Consider the following 18,638-nt stretch of genomic DNA (forward strand, 5'->3'; position numbering starts at 1 on the left):
GTAGGTATATGTTTGTTTGACATATAGATTACACACAGCTTTAGTATTGATTTTGAATGAAATTTAACAACGTATTTTTTGTGTCACTATAGTCTATACTCATACTTTTTAATAATATACCAACATATATTGTAGTCATTGTGTGGATAAAAGTAATTTTTAGTGACATATATAGTGTCACTATAGGGTGTGTGTCACTGTATGAGAATTTTGTTGTAATGACACCTTATATTTATTCTGCTAGAATATAACTTTTAAGAAATGTAAGGGCAATTGAGTACTTTGTTTAGTTCTTGTAACACCCCAATTTTTATACTTTAATTGAGGGTAACTTAGTAATTTTTAGGGGTGATTTAGTAGCCCAGAACGGGCCGTTCTTAAATTGGAACGGGCAGTTCTAAACCACCAAACTGGCCTATAACCCTAGATTGGAACGGGGCATTCCAAAGATGAGAATGGCCGTTCCAGGGATGAGAACGGACCGTTCCAAATATGGCCGTTATGGGTTTAATTGCAATCCCAGAACAGGCCGTTCGGATTTGAGAACAGGCCGTTCTGGATGTGAATTTTACATATGACGTGAGATTTCAGAATGGGCCATTCCTGATTTGAAACAGGCCATTCCATGAAACTTGATGCCTATAAATTGAGTGCTTTGGAACTCCCAAAATCATATTTTTCAGTTCTGACTTCTTTCTTCTACATTCTCTTATTTTCCTTCTATAGTCTCTGAAGAACGAGGGGCACTTAGAGGAGGAGACCAAGGAGATCTCTGTTTTAGTTTCAACTGCTATTTATCCAGGTACGGGAGAAAAGAAGATTTTTTATATGTAGAGTTACATATGGGAATTGGGTAGAGGAAAAGTCCCTTAGGATTATGAGTAATTTTATAATTAGTTCTGTTTGGAGAATTATTGGTCTTATGTGATTCTGTATGTATTTAGGACTACGAATATATGATTAATTTGTAAAAATGATGCACTGAGAGAGAGAACAAAATTATAGAAAAGTGCCTGTAAGTTAGGCTTTGGAAAAATTGGATTATTTCTGTTTGAGGAGTTAATGATCCCATTAGATACTGTATGTGTCGAGGATTAGAAATATATATTTAATTTGTAAGAATGATGATCTGGGAGAGAGAACGAAATTATATAAAAGTGCCTGTGAGTTAGGTTTTGGAACAATTGGGGGTTTTACTATTTATGTTAATATTATATTAAATGTGTAATTCCATTGATTATTATATTAATTGATAACATGATGTTACGAATGGTATGTTATGACTTAACTACCCAATTAATTATGATGTGAGTATGTGAACATGAAATGGGATGTTGTGTGGAATTTGAATGTGATGTGATTGTGGTTCTTCACACTTATGACCAGGGGTGAGCACGACCCTGGATTGTTACATGGGTATCGTGACCTTGGATAACATGTCAGGGGTGAGCACGACCCTAGGTTAGGGGTAACGTGACCTTGGCACAGTGTTATATCAGGGGTGAGCATGGCTCTGGATTGTTACGTGGGTATCGTGACCTTGGATAACATGTCATGGGTGAGCACGACCCTGGGCTAGAAATGCTACAGGGGAAACGTGACCTTGGCACAGTGTTATATCAGGGGTGAGCACGGCCTTGGATTGTTACGTGGGTATCGTGACCTTGGATAACATATCGGGTGTGAGCACGACCCTGGGCTAGATATGCAACAGGGGAAACGTGACCTTGGCACAATGTTATATCAGGGGTGAGCACAGCCTTGGAATGTTAAATGGGTAACGTGACCTTGGCATAGTGTGAAGTGCAAGATTTGTGATGATTGGGGTGATTACGAATTATGACGTGATAATGATGCATGATTGATCGAGTTATGATATGTTGAAATGTTTATGAATATTTTATTAAGTATAGAGTTATAATGAGACGATATGTTGCGTTTTCCTTATGTGCTTTATATATAGATGCTTTCTTTTCTCACCGTACAAATTGTGGATGTTTTAGGTGAGGAAGATCCGGCTTTGAGTGGCATCTAGGATGCCAACAGTTGAATTGTAGGTGTCCTCTGATATTGTGACCTCGGGGAAGAAAATTCTAGGATATGGAATTTTTATATGGATTTGGAGTTGTATTTATTATTTTTAAAAATAATATGTAAACTCTTATGTTTTATTTTCCAATGTTCATTTTTCAATCATTTTGGATATTGAAGAACATTTGTGAAGGTTTTTACGTGAACTCTTTTACCAACTGTGAAAGTTTATTTTCCATAATTTAATTACATTATTACGATATATGTGTTGGGGTAGTAAGGGTGTCACAGTTTCACAGCTTGAACTCTAATACGAGATATTTCCTTAAATTGAATTTTTATCTGTTTCACTACTTAATATTTTCCTATATCAAGTTTTATACTTTGAATTTACAAAACTCATATCTAAAATCTAATTTTCATATTCTAGATTTAACTCCATTTAAACATAAAGAATTTCAAAGTCAAACGCATAATCTATTTTGGAAAGAATGACTCTTACGTTACGATACCAAACAATTGTGGTTTTTGCATGTCATGTTTGTGGCATCATTGTCAGGGACTATGTCTCTTGACTAGGTGATTATTTTTTTTTCTCTAATAAGAACTAGGCATTATTTTTTTCTCTTTATTTTTTTATCTCCAATATTTGACTCCTTTTTCTAACTTCCCGCATTTTTATCTTGTGAAGGATTCTTCTATTTATTCCCATATCACACCATCTAAGAGAACACTTCAAAGAAGACCCTAAAGTTGAAAATTTATCCAAAAAATGTCAATAATGCAAAAGCAAAAAAGTCATCAAAGTTCTAAATGTCCAATAGAACAGTCTAAACACAACAAGATAGTGAACAAAACATCTAAATAATTAAAAGAGAAATTTAAAAAATAGAATACATATAACCACTCATACACTAATATAATAATTAAAAATATTTTTATGTAAAACATAAGGAAATCCAAATAAAAGTAGAGATGGTTTACCACAAATGTGATGATAATAAAAAAGAAGAAATGGAATGTGACAAAAAATGTTGTAGAAATTAAAAACTCAACAAATATATATACAATCTAAAAATATAGAGAAACAACCCATAAATAAATAAAAAAAATAAATTGTAAGGATGATGTCCTTCATGGGCACAATAAATGTCTTTTTATGAAAACTCATAATCAATTCTAATTTAAAAACTATATACACACTAATTTTAATTTGAAAATCACATAATATAAATAACTTAAATATCATGACTAGAACGTATCCTAATTATAAAATTGTGTATGTTCTAATTCTAATATGACAATTTGAACATAAAAGATATCTAAAAATAATTATAAATGATTTGAATGAATATATTCCTATGTCATAAGTATTTTGTGTTTGCTGTTTATTATTTTGTTTTCCAATATCTCGAGCACTTGTTAGTATTTGTTTTATTTAAAGTATTAAACAAATTGATGTAAAAAATTTGCATTGCCAACCAATCGGAAATAATGATAATTTAAATGTAACTTTTAGGTTGATTATTATTAAAGTCAATCAACATGCCATATATGATTCTAATGTAGGATTGGTGTAAAAGTCAATATTTACACCATCAATACATAAATTATTTTGTTTTAAAATATGTTGGAAGAGAGAAATTTGAATTTAACTAAAGTGCAATGAGATTATAGTTAAACATTTTATACATCGTTATTCAATCACATATTACTATACACGTATGTATGATAAAACTTTTTGAATTTTATTATAGCAACTATCTTAAAAGTCATATTTCATATGTGATTTGTTATTAGGAAAAAAGTTTAATTTTTCAACATAATACTTAAGGGAGATAGTAATTGAATTTAATATCCCTAAATTAGTTATTTTTTTTCAAAATACACAATCAGTTAAGAAAGGTAACTAATAGGACTTATCCTAAAGTTTGTCAATACTTGCATATAAATTAAACCGTTATTGAAAATAACAAAAAAAACCAATTGTTAGCCAGCAATTTTTGCTAATAAAGTCTTATATGCCATATGTTTGACCAAAATTTTACTTCTATTAAGAAAAAGGGTTTCGTGTTAAAGACAAAACTGATATAGGAATATCGTTGCATATAAAAATACAGATAGATTAAAGCACAAAATGATTGAACTTCTAGAAAAGTAATGACTAGATACATGATCCTTAAAACAATTTAAGACAAACAAAAACAGGTAAAACTTGCGTAAAATAAGTGATTAGGTCGACTAATATTGGCAAGTAGCAAGAATATAAAAGTTGCATAAAATCCAATGACTTGGTGTGATTTTCCCGTGTTTCTTTTCAATCACTTCTCATAATGGATGTGAAAGTAACTCTATGTTATGTTGTTCTTTTATTATTTTCCTTGTCTTCAGCAGAAGATGTGAAAATCGTAGTTAAAGGGGTAACATCCATTGCTACAACAGATAATAATTTTATTTGTGCGACTTTGGACTGGTGGCCTGCTAATAAGTGCAATTACAATGACTGCCCCTGGGGACAAACAGGCATTTTGAATTTGGTATTTAACATTAGGCACCAATGAACATACGTATTTTCGTCTTACATAATTTGAATAAAAAAATTTAACTAGTTGTCCCATGTTTTGTTTTGTCAACTTTTGCAGGACTTAAGTAACAAAGTTCTATCAAATGCCATCAAGGGTAAGTTCTATTTTTCTCAGCTCTAATCATATGATTATTTTAAAAAGAAAAAACATGCAAAAAAATATTGTTGACCCTTTTAGGCTATTTGTTTTTGTATCGATAATTTTCATTGTCCTCATTCTTTAGTTTAGTCGAGGCAAGATGTGGCATTTTAATGGTCCGATGTGTAACATATATCATATGATCATGGGTAGACAATATCAATTTATGAATTTCACATTTTTTATCATTCCAAACTTTGGCAGCTTTTAATCCCCTGAGGATCAGATTAGGAGGTTCAGTGGAAGATCAAATTGTTTATCAATTTGGGAAGCAAAAGAAATGTCCCCATTTCAAAAAGAAAGAAGGTGGTCTTTTTGGTTTCAGCACAGCATGCCTTCCCAGAATGAGATGGGATGAAGTACATGACTTTTTTAACAAAACTGGGTACTTGTTTAATTACTTACCATTCTTTTCTCAACAGAGCGTACTATGATATATGTTACTAGCATGCTACATTCAATTCTCACATGCATCTATGTTTGTTTTGTATATTTATATTTCAGAGTGAAGTTAATTTTTGGCTTGAATGCTCTCGCTGGAAAGAAAAATTCTGTGGAAGACAAGTTGAATTGGGTGGGAAACTGGAATCCAAAAAATGCCATAAGTCTCATGAAGTACACAATATCAAAAGGATACAAAATAGATTCATATGAATTGGGTAGCTAAATCAAAGCCTTGATTAATTTATATTCTGCTTTTGATATTTGAATGACGTATACACACACACACGTAAATTGCTTTTTATTTTCCCCGATCTATCCCATGTGCATTATGATTTATGGTGCTTAATAGGAAATGAGCTATGTGATGCGGGGATAGGAGCCAGGGTAGACAGTGTTCAATATGCTAAAGACATTACTAGGCTTAGACGTATAGTTAATCTACTATACCCTGATGTTTCTAGAAGGCCTAAAGTGTTAGGCCCTGGTGGTTTCTATGGTAAGGAGTGGTTTGAAAGCTTCTTACTGAATGTTGGGCCTGGTGTGGTTGATGGAGTGACCCACCACATTTACAACCTTGGTGCTGGTATGTATATATGTGTGTATATATATTGTACTTTTGGACAATAGCTATAGCACACATTTGACTAGTTTGCTGGCTCTTAATGATTGGTTTGTTTTAAAGGCGTTGACAAGGATATTATCAACAAGCTTCAAGACCCATATTACTTGACGCAAGTTGCTGAAACTTTCAAAAGTGTTGCTCAAGCAGTCAAGGAATTCACGCCATGGGCAGCACCATGGGTTGGGGAAGCTGGAGGAGCCTATAACAGTGGTAGCAAAGATGTGTCTCACACTTTTGTTAATGGGTTTTGGTTAGTCTAATATGCCAATGAATTGAGTTTTTTGCTTCCTTTTCAAAATTTTCAAGTATATATATATATATATATATATATATATATATATATGTGTGTGTGTGTGTGTGTATATGTATATGTATGTATGTATGTTAAACTATTTTAACTTAATAACTAGGTACTTGGACCAATTAGGCATGACATCAACCTTAAACCACAAGGTTTATTGTAGACAAACTTTGGTTGGAGGAAACTATGGCTTGCTAAACACAACAACCTTCATCCCTAACCCGGATTATTATGGGTAAGTCATGTCATGTGTGTGTGAAAGGAACTTGTTACTGATGAATATCCAATTCATTTAGAACTTACCTTAGCAAGGACAATCAATATGCTTTAATTGTTATATTTTTCAAATTAATATTCTACAAAAAATTATGAAACATCCAAATTGATCAAGACTTAGTTATCAATTCACATGTCTTTCTAATGATAACACCTTTCGATTGATTAGAGCGCTTTTGTGGCATCGACTCATGGGAAGCAAAGTCCTTTCAGTTTCTCATGAAGGATCACCATTTTTACGTGCATACGCACATTGTTCCAAGAAAGGGGTAAGCTCATTTATCTCAAAATGTCTTTTTTTTTCTCTATTTTTTTATTACTCTTCATAAAAATAAAACTACTCGTATGGACATTAACAACATCATGCTACTGAAACATAAATATCATATCATAAATTGTAACAATTATTTGGGGAAAACTACTTAAATAATGTAAAACTAAGAAGTTTCCATATCGTTTTAAGGTCAATGCGTGCCATTTGTTCTTAATCCTTTTTTTCTTTTTCATTAAGCACTTGTTGTTGTTCTCCTTAATTTCAGCCCGGTGTCACTATGCTACTTATAAACATGTCCAATTCCACTACTTTCAATGTATCCTTCGTTGATGACATGAATTTGTACCCTATCTTGGAGACGGTACCAAGAAGAGTACCAATGACTATGAGGGAAGAATACCATCTAACACCCAAGGATGGAAACATTCGAAGTGATGTGGTGTTGTTGAATGGAACTCCACTACAGCTGACAGAATCACTAGACATCCCAGAAATGAAACCACGATTGGTGGATGCTTCTTCTCCTGTCAAAGTAGAGCCTGACTCAATTGTATTTGTTTATACCAAGAGCTTCAATGCACCAACATGTGGATAACAGGCACAAAATATTATTTAGTAAAGTACGAAACAACAATTTGTACATATATAGAGCTTCATAAAGCCAGCACATGCACATAATATCAATCAGCAACAAGACAACAAAACCTTAAAAAGTTATTGTGGACAATTACTTTTAATTCTAATTACTATCTAGGTAATAAATTTTATTGAACAATTTGTAGTTGATTTATTAGAACGATTACTCAATTTATGTATATATAAATATGTGTATATGTGATTATTGTGTTAGATTATTAATTTGAGAGGTTTTATTATAGGTAGAAAGTTATAGAGAAAATTAATTTAGTTTTGTTATGAAATTCAATCTAAAAAATAAAGTAACATTCAAATGAACATATGAATGGAGTTTCATAAAAATAGTTTGACGAATAAAAATTATTTTGATAAATGTGATCGTAATTGACCAAACATCCAATTTGAGATTGATTATTTGAGTTCTTGTTGTAAAAACTCAATTCTTATAATTTTTTATTTTTTCGTATATACATCCCAAATCACTTAATTTTATTATATTCACGGTTAACTTGAGTTGATTTTAAAACATAAAATAAATGTACTTTTATATATTTTATTATCCGTAAAGGAAAATTATAAAAAAAATAAATTTAAAATAACATATTCATTTTGAAATAAAATTGTGTTCTATTGAGCATCAATTCGATATTAGTGGTTGTGACACTAATTTCTTTCTAAATCAAAGTTTTTAAAAGGAAATATATACAAAATTAATTAATGCCCTTTTAAAATTATTTAATGATTAATACTAAAAAAATTACTTTTTTGTATATGTAATATTTTTAAAATATAATGAGAAATACTTATAATTGTTGTCATTGTTAACAAATATTTTTTAAGACATAATTTTTTAGATTCAATTTGAGATTAGATAAGTTGTAAGATAGCAATAGAATTAATTTTCAAAGAATATTTTTTTATGTTACTTAATAATTAAAGTTTAACTATTGTATGGACTCGTTTTAGGCATGAGTAATCCATGAATGAATTTTCTATTATATGTTTTCCTTAATGGTACAAAAAATTACAACAACGACAATGAGCATCAAATTTAAGTCCTCATGGAATTACTTCCACCCTTATCGCTCATATAAGTTCTCTCCAACCGCAAATTGAACATCACAATTTTTTTTTCATGATAATCAACATAAGTGGCTCACATGAGTAATGAGTACCCTTATGAATCAACTTTATAACCAAGGTATCAGACTTTTCCCAACCCAACAACCAACATCCTCTACTTTTCTGTTTTCACCACCACAATAGTTTGGTCAGTATTTCAATTAAATAAAGTATTCAAAATACTATTATAGAAAATAATATATTAATTAGATATTTTTTAAATGTATTTATGAAATAAATGAGTTAATTTTCTTGGTAGACAAATAATGTATTAATTAGATGTAAATTTATTCATTAATAAGAGTGCATAAAATATAACTAATTGTTCTTACTTTCCAATATAGCTAAAAATTTTAAATTATGATGTTTATATTCTTGAACTCTATAAAATTTTAAATAAGAATTAAATTAAGATAGAGAAATATCTAAAGTAAAAGATTGCACGTATTAATTCATTAAAACTTTTGATGAAATTTTTAAATTAATCATCTTGCAAAAAATAGGAAACAAAATTAAGTGGATGAAAGAAGCATAACCCTTCAATAATGCAAACAAAGCAAGAACAAAGAACACATGATTTTGGCATACTAGTTCATCTGAACCACTGAGATTGTTTGTAATTCTTGATCATGTTCGACTATCTTTTCAAAGATACAAGTATTCTTTAACAAGCCACTTCTAGTTCAATCCAAAGCTTGCTTTGATATTCCGCTTCAAGCAAACTACTCAAGTATTCTTTGAAAAACAAAGTCTTTCCAAGCTTCAATCACCAAGTATTATTTAAATAATAAAGTCCAAGCATACCAAGAAGACATGGGCTAGGCTTGAAGGAAAAAGGCCCAAACTCATGATTGAGCTTTGGGTATCTTTTAGTCCATTTCTTATTCCTTGTATTTTCTTGTTCTTTTTTATTTTGACCTCGTGTTTTGGGCCAAGTAGTGTAGAAATTTAATTCCTTATATTTTCTTCTATGGATGTAATTAGTAGTTTAAGGGGGTGCAACTAGTACGTAGAAGATATAACTAAAATGATTTGTATTTAGGCCAACAGAGGTGGTACCTATTCCTATAGTCACATGCCCAACACATTAGTCACACCTTTAACATTTGCCACGTGGCAAGCTCTTATAGGCTATTCTAGATCTGTGTCACATGGTAGCACATGACACATGGCACATGGATCCTAGATCCATGAGAGTTGGGGCCTAATATTTGAAATCAAATTCAATTTTGGGGTGCACCATCTTAGCTTGGTTGGTAACCTTGGTTCATTTCTAACCATGGTTTGCTTATCTTGCTCTGTAAGCTAGGTTAGTCTATATATACGAGAAACCTTGTAATCCTATGTCACTTTTAGTCATTGTTAGCAAAATCATTATTGATTCTCACTTCAAAAGTCTTGGGTTCACTCTATGAGAGTGTGACTCCTTAAGTTCTTTCATCAAGGAACTTTTCCTTGTGGAAAGAACATCATCTCTTGGTTTATCATTTGCTTGAAGGTTGCACCACTTCTCCACTATCCAGTCTTCCATTCAAAGTTTTATTTTCAAGTTTTGTTGGCATGGATGAAGATTGAAGGATGTAGGATGCAAGTGGAACAAGAAGCCTACCATTTCTCACAAGTTTCCATCATTAGGTTAAAAGATGTTTTTGTTTCCCGTTGCTTAGTCGTTATGCTATATAGTAAGTGTTGTGACTTGTTGGCTCATTACACTTCGTATCTAGAGATAGAATGGAGAACACACTACAAGAAATGTTACATGTAGCGACATATAAAAAGTGTCACTATAGGTACAATATATGTAGGTATATGTTTATTTGACATATAGATTACACACAGCTTTAGTATTGATTTTGAATGAAATTTAACAACGTATTTTTTGTGTCACTATAGTCTATACTCATACTTTTTAATAATATACCAACATATATTGTAGTCATTGTGTGGATAAAAGTAATTTTTAGTGACATATATAGTGTCACTATAGGGTGTGTGTCACTGTATGAGAATTTTGTTGTAATGACACCTTATATTTATTCTGCTAGAATATAACTTTTAAGAAATGTAAGGGCAATTGAGTACTTTGTTTAGTTCTTGTAACACCCCAATTTTTATACTTTAATTGAGGGTAACTTAGTAATTTTTAGGGGTGATTTAGTAGCCCAGAACGGGCCGTTCTTAAATTGGAATGGGCAGTTCTAAACCACCAAACTGGCCTATAACCCTAGATTGGAACGGGGCATTCCAAAGATGAGAACGGCCGTTCCAGGGATGAGAACGGACCGTTCCAAATATGGCCGTTATGGGTTTAATTGCAATCCTAGAACAGGCCGTTCGGATTTGAGAACAGGCCGTTCTGGATGTGAATTTTACATATGACGTGAGATTTCAGAATGGGCCATTCCTGATTTGAAACAGGCCATTCCATGAAACTTGATGCCTATACATTGAGTGCTTTGGAACTCCCAAAATCATATTTTTCAGTTCTAACTTCTTTCTTCTACATTCTCTTCTTTTCCTTCTATAGTCTCTGAAGAACGAGGGGCACTTAGAGGAGGAGACCAAGGAGATCTCTGTTTTAGTTTCAACTGCTGTTTATCCAGGTACGGGAGAAAAGAAGATTTTTTATATGTAGAGTTACATATGGGAATTGGGTAGAGGAAAAGTCCCTTAGGATTATGAGTAATTTTATAATTAGTTCTGTTTGGAGAATTATTGGTCTTATGTGATTCTGTATGTATTTAGGACTACGAATATATGATTAATTTGTAAAAATGATGCTCTGAGAGAGAAAACAAAATTATAGAAAAGTGCCTGTAAGTTAGGTTTTGGAAAAATTGGATTATTTATGTTTGAGGAGTTAATGATCCCATTAGATACTGTATGTGTCGAGGATTAGAAATATATATTTAATTTGTAAGAATGATGATCTGGGAGAGAGAACGAAATTGTATAAAAGTGCCTGTGAGTTAGGTTTTGGAACAATTGGGGGTTTTACTGTTTATGTTAAGATTATATTAAATGTGTAATTCCATTGATTATTATATTAATTGATAACATGATGTTACGAATGGTATGTTATGACTTAACTACCCAATTAATTATGATGTGAGTATGTGAACATGAGATGGGATGTTGTGTGGAATGTGAATGTGATGTGATTGTGGTTCTTCACACTTATGACCAGGGGTGAGCACGACCCTGGATTGTTACATGGGTATCGTGACCTTGGATAACATGTCAGGGGTGAGCACGACCCTAGGTTAGGGGTAACGTGACCTTGGCACAGTGTTATATCAGGGGTGAGCATGGCTCTGGATTGTTACGTGGGTATCGTGACCTTGGATAACATGTCATGGGTGAGCACGACCCTGGGCTAGAAATGCTACAGGGGAAACGTGACCTTGGCACAGTGTTATATCAGGGGTGAGCACGGCCTTGGATTGTTACGTGGGTATCGTGACCTTGGATAACATGTCGGGTGTGAGCACGACCCTGGGCTAGATATGCAACAGGGGAAACGTGACCTTGGCACAATGTTATATCAAGGGTGAGCACAGCCTTGGAATGTTAAATGGGTAACGTGACCTTGGCATAGTGTGAAGTGCAAGATTTGTGATGATTGGGGTGATTACGAATTATGACGTGATAATGATGCATGATTGATCGAGTTATGATATGTTGAAATGCTTATGAATATTTTATTAAGTATAGAGTTATAATGAGACGATATGTTGCGTTTTCCTTATGTGCTTTATATATAGATGCTTTCTTTTCTCACCGTACAAATTGTGGATGTTTTAGGTGAGGAAGATCCGGCTTTGAGTGGCATCTAGGATGCCAACAGTTGAATTGTAGGTGTCCTCTGATATTGTGACATCGGGGAAGAAAATTCTAGGATATGGAATTTTTATATGGATTTGGAGTTGTATTTATTATTTTTAAAAATAATATGTAAACTCTTATGTTTTATTTTCCAATGTTCATTTTTCAATCATTTTGGATATTGAAGAACATTTGTGAAGGTTTTTACGTGAACTCTTTTACCAACTGTGAAAGTTTATTTTCCATAATTTAATTACATTATTACGATATATGTGTTGGGGTAGTAAGGGTGTCACAGTTTCACAGCTTGAACTCTAATACGAGATATTTCCTTAAATTGAATTTTTATCTGTTTCACTACTTAATATTTTCCTATATCAAGTTTTATACTTTGAATTTACAAAACTCATATCTAAAATCTAATTTTCATATTCTAGATTTAACTCCATTTAAACATAAAGAATTTCAAAGTCAAACGCATAATCTATTTTGGAAAGAATGACTCTTACGTTACGATACCAAACAATTGTGGTTTTTGCATGTCATGTTTGTGGCATCATTGTCAGGGACTATGTCTCTTGACTAGGTGATTATTTTTTTTTCTCTAATAAGAACTAGGCATTATTTTTTTCTCTTTATTTTTTTATCTCCAATATTTGACTCCTTTTTCTAACTTCCCGCATTTTTATCTTGTGAAGGATTCTTCTATTTATTCCCATATCACACCATCTAAGAGAACACTTCAAAGAAGACCCTAAAGTTGAAAATTTATCCAAAAAATGTCAATAATGCAAAAGCAAAAAAGTCATCAAAGTTCTAAATGTCCAATAGAACAGTCTAAACACAACAAGATAGTGAACAAAACATCTAAATAATTAAAAGAGAAATTTAAAAAATAGAATACATAACCACTCATACACTAATATAATAATTAAAAGTATTTTTATGTAAAACATAAGGAAATCCAAATAAAAGTAGAGATGGTTTACCACAAATGTGATGATAATAAAAAAGAAGAAATGGAATGTGACAAAAAATGTTGTAGAAATTAAAAACTCAACAAATATATATACAATCTAAAAATATAGAGAAACAACCCATAAATAAATAAAAAAAATAAATTGTAAGGATGATGTCCTTCATGGGCACAATAAATGTCTTTTTATGAAAACTCATAATCAATTCTAATTTAAAAACTATATACACACTAATTTTAATTTGAAAATCACATAATATAAATAACTTAAATATCATGACTAGAACGTATCCTAATTATAAAATTGTGTATGTTCTAATTCTAATATGACAATTTGAACATAAAAGATATCTAAAAATAATTATAAATGATTTGAATGAATATATTCCTATGTCATAAGTATTTTGTGTTTGCTGTTTATTATTTTGTTTTCCAATATCTCGAGCACTTGTTAGTATTTGTTTTATTTAAAGTATTAAACAAATTGATGTAAAAAATTTGCATTGCCAACCAATCGGAAATAATGATAATTTAAATGTAACTTTTAGGTTGATTATTATTAAAGTCAATCAACATGCCATATATGATTCTAATGTAGGATTGGTGTAAAAGTCAATATTTACACCATCAATACATAAATTATTTTGTTTTAAAATATGTTGGAAGAGAGAAATTTGAATTTAACTAAAGTGCAATGAGATTATAGTTAAACATTTTATACATCGTTATTCAATCACATATTACTATACACGTATGTATGATAAAACTTTTTGAATTTTATTATAGCAACTATCTTAAAAGTCATATTTCATATGTGATTTGTTATTAGGCAAAAAGTTTAATTTTTCAACATAATACTTAAGGGAGATAGTAATTGAATTTAATATCCCTAAATTAGTTATTTTTTTTCAAAATACACAATCAGTTAAGAAAGGTAACTAATAGGACTTATCCTAAAGTTTGTCAATACTTGCATATAAATTAAACCGTTATTGAAAATAACAAAAAAAACCAATTGTTAGCCAGCAATTTTTGCTAATAAAGTCTTATATGCCATATGTTTGACCAAAATTTTACTTCTATTAAGAAAAAGGGTTTCGTGTTAAAGACAAAACTGATATAGGAATATCGTTGCATATAAAAATACAGATAGATTAAAGCACAAAATGATTGAATTTCTAGAAAAGTAATGACTAGATACATGATCCTTAAAACAATTTAAGACAAACAAAAACAGGTAAAACTTGCGTAAAATAAGTGATTAGGTCGACTAATATTGGCAAGTAGCAAGAATATAAAAGTTGCATAAAATCCAATGACTTGGTGTGATTTTCCCATGTTTCTTTTCAATCACTTCTCATAATGGATGTGAAAGTAACTCTATGTTATGTTGTTCTTTTATTATTTTCCTTGTCTTCAGCAGAAGATGTGAAAATCGTAGTTAAAGGGGTAACATCCATTGCTACAACAGATAATAATTTTATTTGTGCGACTTTGGACTGGTGGCCTGCTAATAAATGCAATTACAATGACTGCCCCTGGGGACAAACAGGCATTTTGAATTTGGTATTTAACATTAGGCACCAATGAACATACGTATTTTCGTCTTACATAATTTGAATAAAAAAATTTAACTAGTTGTCCCATGTTTTGTTTTGTCAACTTTTGCAGGACTTAAGTAACAAAGTTCTATCAAATGCCATCAAGGGTAAGTTCTATTTTTCTCAGCTCTAATCATATGATTATTTTAAAAAGAAAAAACATGCAAAAAAATATTGTTGACCCTTTTAGGCTATTTGTTTTTGTATCGATAATTTTCATTGTCCTCATTCTTTAGTTTAGTCGAGGCAAGATGTGGCATTTTAATGGTCCGATGTGTAACATATATCATATGATCATGGGTAGACAATATCAATTTATGAATTTCACATTTTTTATCATTCCAAACTTTGGCAGCTTTTAATCCCCTGAGGATCAGATTAGGAGGTTCAGTGGAAGATCAAATTGTTTATCAATTTGGGAAGCAAAAGAAATGTCCCCATTTCAAAAAGAAAGAAGGTGGTCTTTTTGGTTTCAGCACAGCATGCCTTCCCAGAATGAGATGGGATGAAGTACATGACTTTTTTAACAAAACTGGGTACTTGTTTAATTACTTACCATTCTTTTCTCAACAGAGCGTACTATGATATATGTTACTAGCATGCTACATTCAATTCTCACATGCATCTATGTTTGTTTTGTATATTTATATTTCAGAGTGAAGTTAATTTTTGGCTTGAATGCTCTCGCTGGAAAGAAAAATTCTGTGGAAGACAAGTTGAATTGGGTGGGAAACTGGAATCCAAAAAATGCCATAAGTCTCATGAAGTACACAATATCAAAAGGATACAAAATAGATTCATATGAATTGGGTAGCTAAATCAAAGCCTTGATTAATTTATATTCTGCTTTTGATATTTGAATGACGTATACACACACACACGTAAATTGCTTTTTATTTTCCCCGATCTATCCCATGGCATTATGATTTATGGTGCTTAATAGGAAATGAGCTATGTGCTGCGGGGATAGGAGCCAGGGTAGACAGTGTTCAATATGCTAAAGACATTACTAGGCTTAGACGTATAGTTAATCTACTATACCCTGATGTTTCTAGAAGGCCAAAAGTGTTAGGCCCTGGTGGTTTCTATAGTAAGGAGTGGTTTGAAAGCTTCTTACTGAATGTTGGGCCTGGTGTGGTTGATGGAGTGACCCACCACATTTACAACCTTGGTGCTGGTATGTATATATGTGTATATATATATATATATATATATATATATATATATATATATATATATATATATATATATATATATATTGTACTTTTGGACAATGGCTATAGCACACATTTCACTAGTTTGCTAGCTCTTAATGATTGGTTTGTTTTAAAGGCGTTGACAAGGATATTATCAACAAGCTTCAAGACCCATATTACTTGAGCCAAGTTGCTGAAACTTTCAAAAGTGTTGCTCAAGCAATCAAGGAATTCACGCCATGGGCAGCACCATGGGTTGGGGAAGCTGGAGGAGCCTATAACAGTGGTAGCAAAGATGTGTCTCACACTTTTGTTAATGGGTTTTGGTTAGTCTAATATGCCAATGAATTGAGTTTTTTGCTTCCTTTTCAAAATTTTCAAGTATATATATATATATATATATATATATATATATATGTGTGTGTGTGTGTGTGTGTGTGTATATGTATATGTATGTATGTATGTTAAACTATTTTAACTTAATAACTAGGTACTTGGACCAATTAGGCATGACATCAACCTTAAACCACAAGGTTTATTGTAGACAAACTTTGGTTGGAGGAAACTATGGCTTGCTAAACACAACAACCTTCATCCCTAACCCGGATTATTATGGGTAAGTCATGTCATGTGTGTGTGAAAGGAACTTGTTACTGATGAATATCCAATTCATTTAGAACTTACCTTAGCAAGGACAATCAATATGCTTTAATTGTTATATTTTTCAAATTAATATTCTACAAAAAATTATGAAACATCCAAATTGATCAAGACTTAGTTATCAATTCACATGTCTTTCTAATGATAACACCTTTCGATTGATTAGAGCGCTTTTGTGGCATCGACTCATGGGAAGCAAAGTCCTTTCAGTTTCTCATGAAGGATCACCATTTTTACGTGCATACGCACATTGTTCCAAGAAAGGGGTAAGCTCATTTATCTCAAAATGTCTTGTTTTTTTTTCTCTATTTTTTTATTACTCTTCATAAAAATAAAACTACTCGTATAGACATTAACAACATCATGCTACTGAAACATAAATATCATATCATAAATTGTAACAATTATTTGGGGAAAACTACTTAAATAATGTAAAACTAAGAAGTTTCCATATCGTTTTAAGGTCAATGCGTGCCATTTGTTCTTAATCCTTTTTTTCTTTTTCATTAAGCACTTGTTGTTGTTCTCCTTAATTTCAGCCCGGTGTCACTATGCTACTTATAAACATGTCCAATTCCACTACTTTCAATGTATCCTTCGTTGATGACATGAATTTGTACCCTGTCTTGGAGACGGTACCAGGAAGAGTACCAATGACTATGAGGGAAGAATACCATCTAACACCCAAGGATGGAAACATTCGAAGTGATGTGGTGTTGTTGAATGGAACTCCACTACAGCTGACAGAATCACTAGACATCCCAGAAATGAAACCACGATTGGTGGATGCTTCTTCTCCTGTCAAAGTAGAGCCTGACTCAATTGTATTTGTTTATACCAAGAGCTTCAATGCACCAACATGTGGATAACAGGCACAAAATATTATTTAGTAAAGTACGAAACAACAATTTGTACATATATAGAGCTTCATAAAGCCAGCACATGCACATAATATCAATCAGCAACAAGACAACAAAACCTTAAAAAGTTATTGTGGACAATTACTTTTAATTCAAATTACTATCTAGGTAATAAATTTTATTGAACAATTTGTAGTTGATTTATTAGAACGATTACTCAATTTATGTATATATAAATATGTGTATATGTGATTATTGTGTTAGATTATCAATTTGAGAGGTTTTATTATAGGTAGAAAGTTATAGAGAAAATTAATTTAGTTTTGTTATGAAATTCAATCTAAAAAATAAAGTAACATTCAAATGAACATATGAATGGAGTTTCATAAAAATAGTTTGACGAATAAAAATTATTTTGATAAATGTGATCGTAATTGACCAAACATCCAATTTGAGATTGATTATTTGAGTTCTTGTTGTAAAAACTCAATTCTTATAATTTTTTATTTTTTCGTATATACATCCCAAATGACTTAATTTTATTATATTCACGGTTAACTTGAGTTGATTTTAAAACATAAAATAAATGTACTTTTATATATTTTATTATCCGTAAAGGAAAATTATAAAAAAAATAAATTTAAAATAACATATTCATTTTGAAATAAAATTGTGTTCTATTGAGCATCAATTCGATATTAGTGGTTGTGACACTAATTTCTTTCTAAATCAAAGTTTTTAAAAGGAAATATATACAAAATTAATTAATGCCCTTTTAAAATTATTTAATGAGTAATACTAAAAAAATTACTTTTTTGTATATGTAATATTTTTAAAATATAATGAGCAATACTTATAATTGTTGTCATTGTTAACAAATATTTTTTAAGACATAATTTTTTAGATTCAATTTGAGATTAGATAAGTTGTAAGATAGCAATAGAATTAATTTTCAAAGAATATTTTTTTATGTTACTTAATAATTAAAGTTTAACTATTGTATGGACTCGTTTTAGGCATGAGTAATCCATGAATGAATTTTCTATTATATGTTTTCCTTAATGGTACAAAAAATTACAACAACGACAATG

General features: G+C 31.2%; 2 protein-coding genes across 2 annotated transcripts; both read left to right on the forward strand.

The window, feature by feature from the left end:
• Positions 1 to 4,364: 4,364 nt before the first annotated feature.
• LOC145956224 (heparanase-like protein 2) lies at positions 4,365 to 7,266 on the forward strand. The gene is made up of 9 exons (XM_083071788.1): positions 4,365 to 4,568; positions 4,674 to 4,710; positions 4,959 to 5,139; positions 5,259 to 5,413; positions 5,548 to 5,781; positions 5,881 to 6,070; positions 6,231 to 6,356; positions 6,567 to 6,666; positions 6,937 to 7,266. The coding sequence occupies exons 1-9, from the start codon at positions 4,365 to 4,367 to the stop codon at positions 7,264 to 7,266; spliced, it is 1,557 nt and encodes a 518-aa protein (XP_082927914.1).
• A 6,011-nt stretch (positions 7,267 to 13,277) lies between these two features.
• On the forward strand, positions 13,278 to 17,692 carry LOC145956544 (heparanase-like protein 2). The gene is made up of 9 exons (XM_083072131.1): positions 13,278 to 14,796; positions 14,902 to 14,938; positions 15,187 to 15,367; positions 15,487 to 15,644; positions 15,775 to 16,008; positions 16,164 to 16,353; positions 16,518 to 16,643; positions 16,854 to 16,953; positions 17,227 to 17,692. Exons 1-9 carry the CDS (start codon positions 14,593 to 14,595, stop codon positions 17,554 to 17,556), a joined length of 1,560 nt encoding a protein of 519 aa, XP_082928257.1. The 5' UTR covers positions 13,278 to 14,592; the 3' UTR covers positions 17,557 to 17,692.
• The last annotated feature ends 946 nt before the right edge of the window (positions 17,693 to 18,638 follow it).

Source organism: Cajanus cajan, chromosome 3 (assembly GCF_000230855.2).
Source record: "Cajanus cajan strain Asha chromosome 3, NIPB_CcT2T_4, whole genome shotgun sequence".
Classification (NCBI taxonomy): Eukaryota; Viridiplantae; Streptophyta; class Magnoliopsida; order Fabales; family Fabaceae; genus Cajanus; species Cajanus cajan.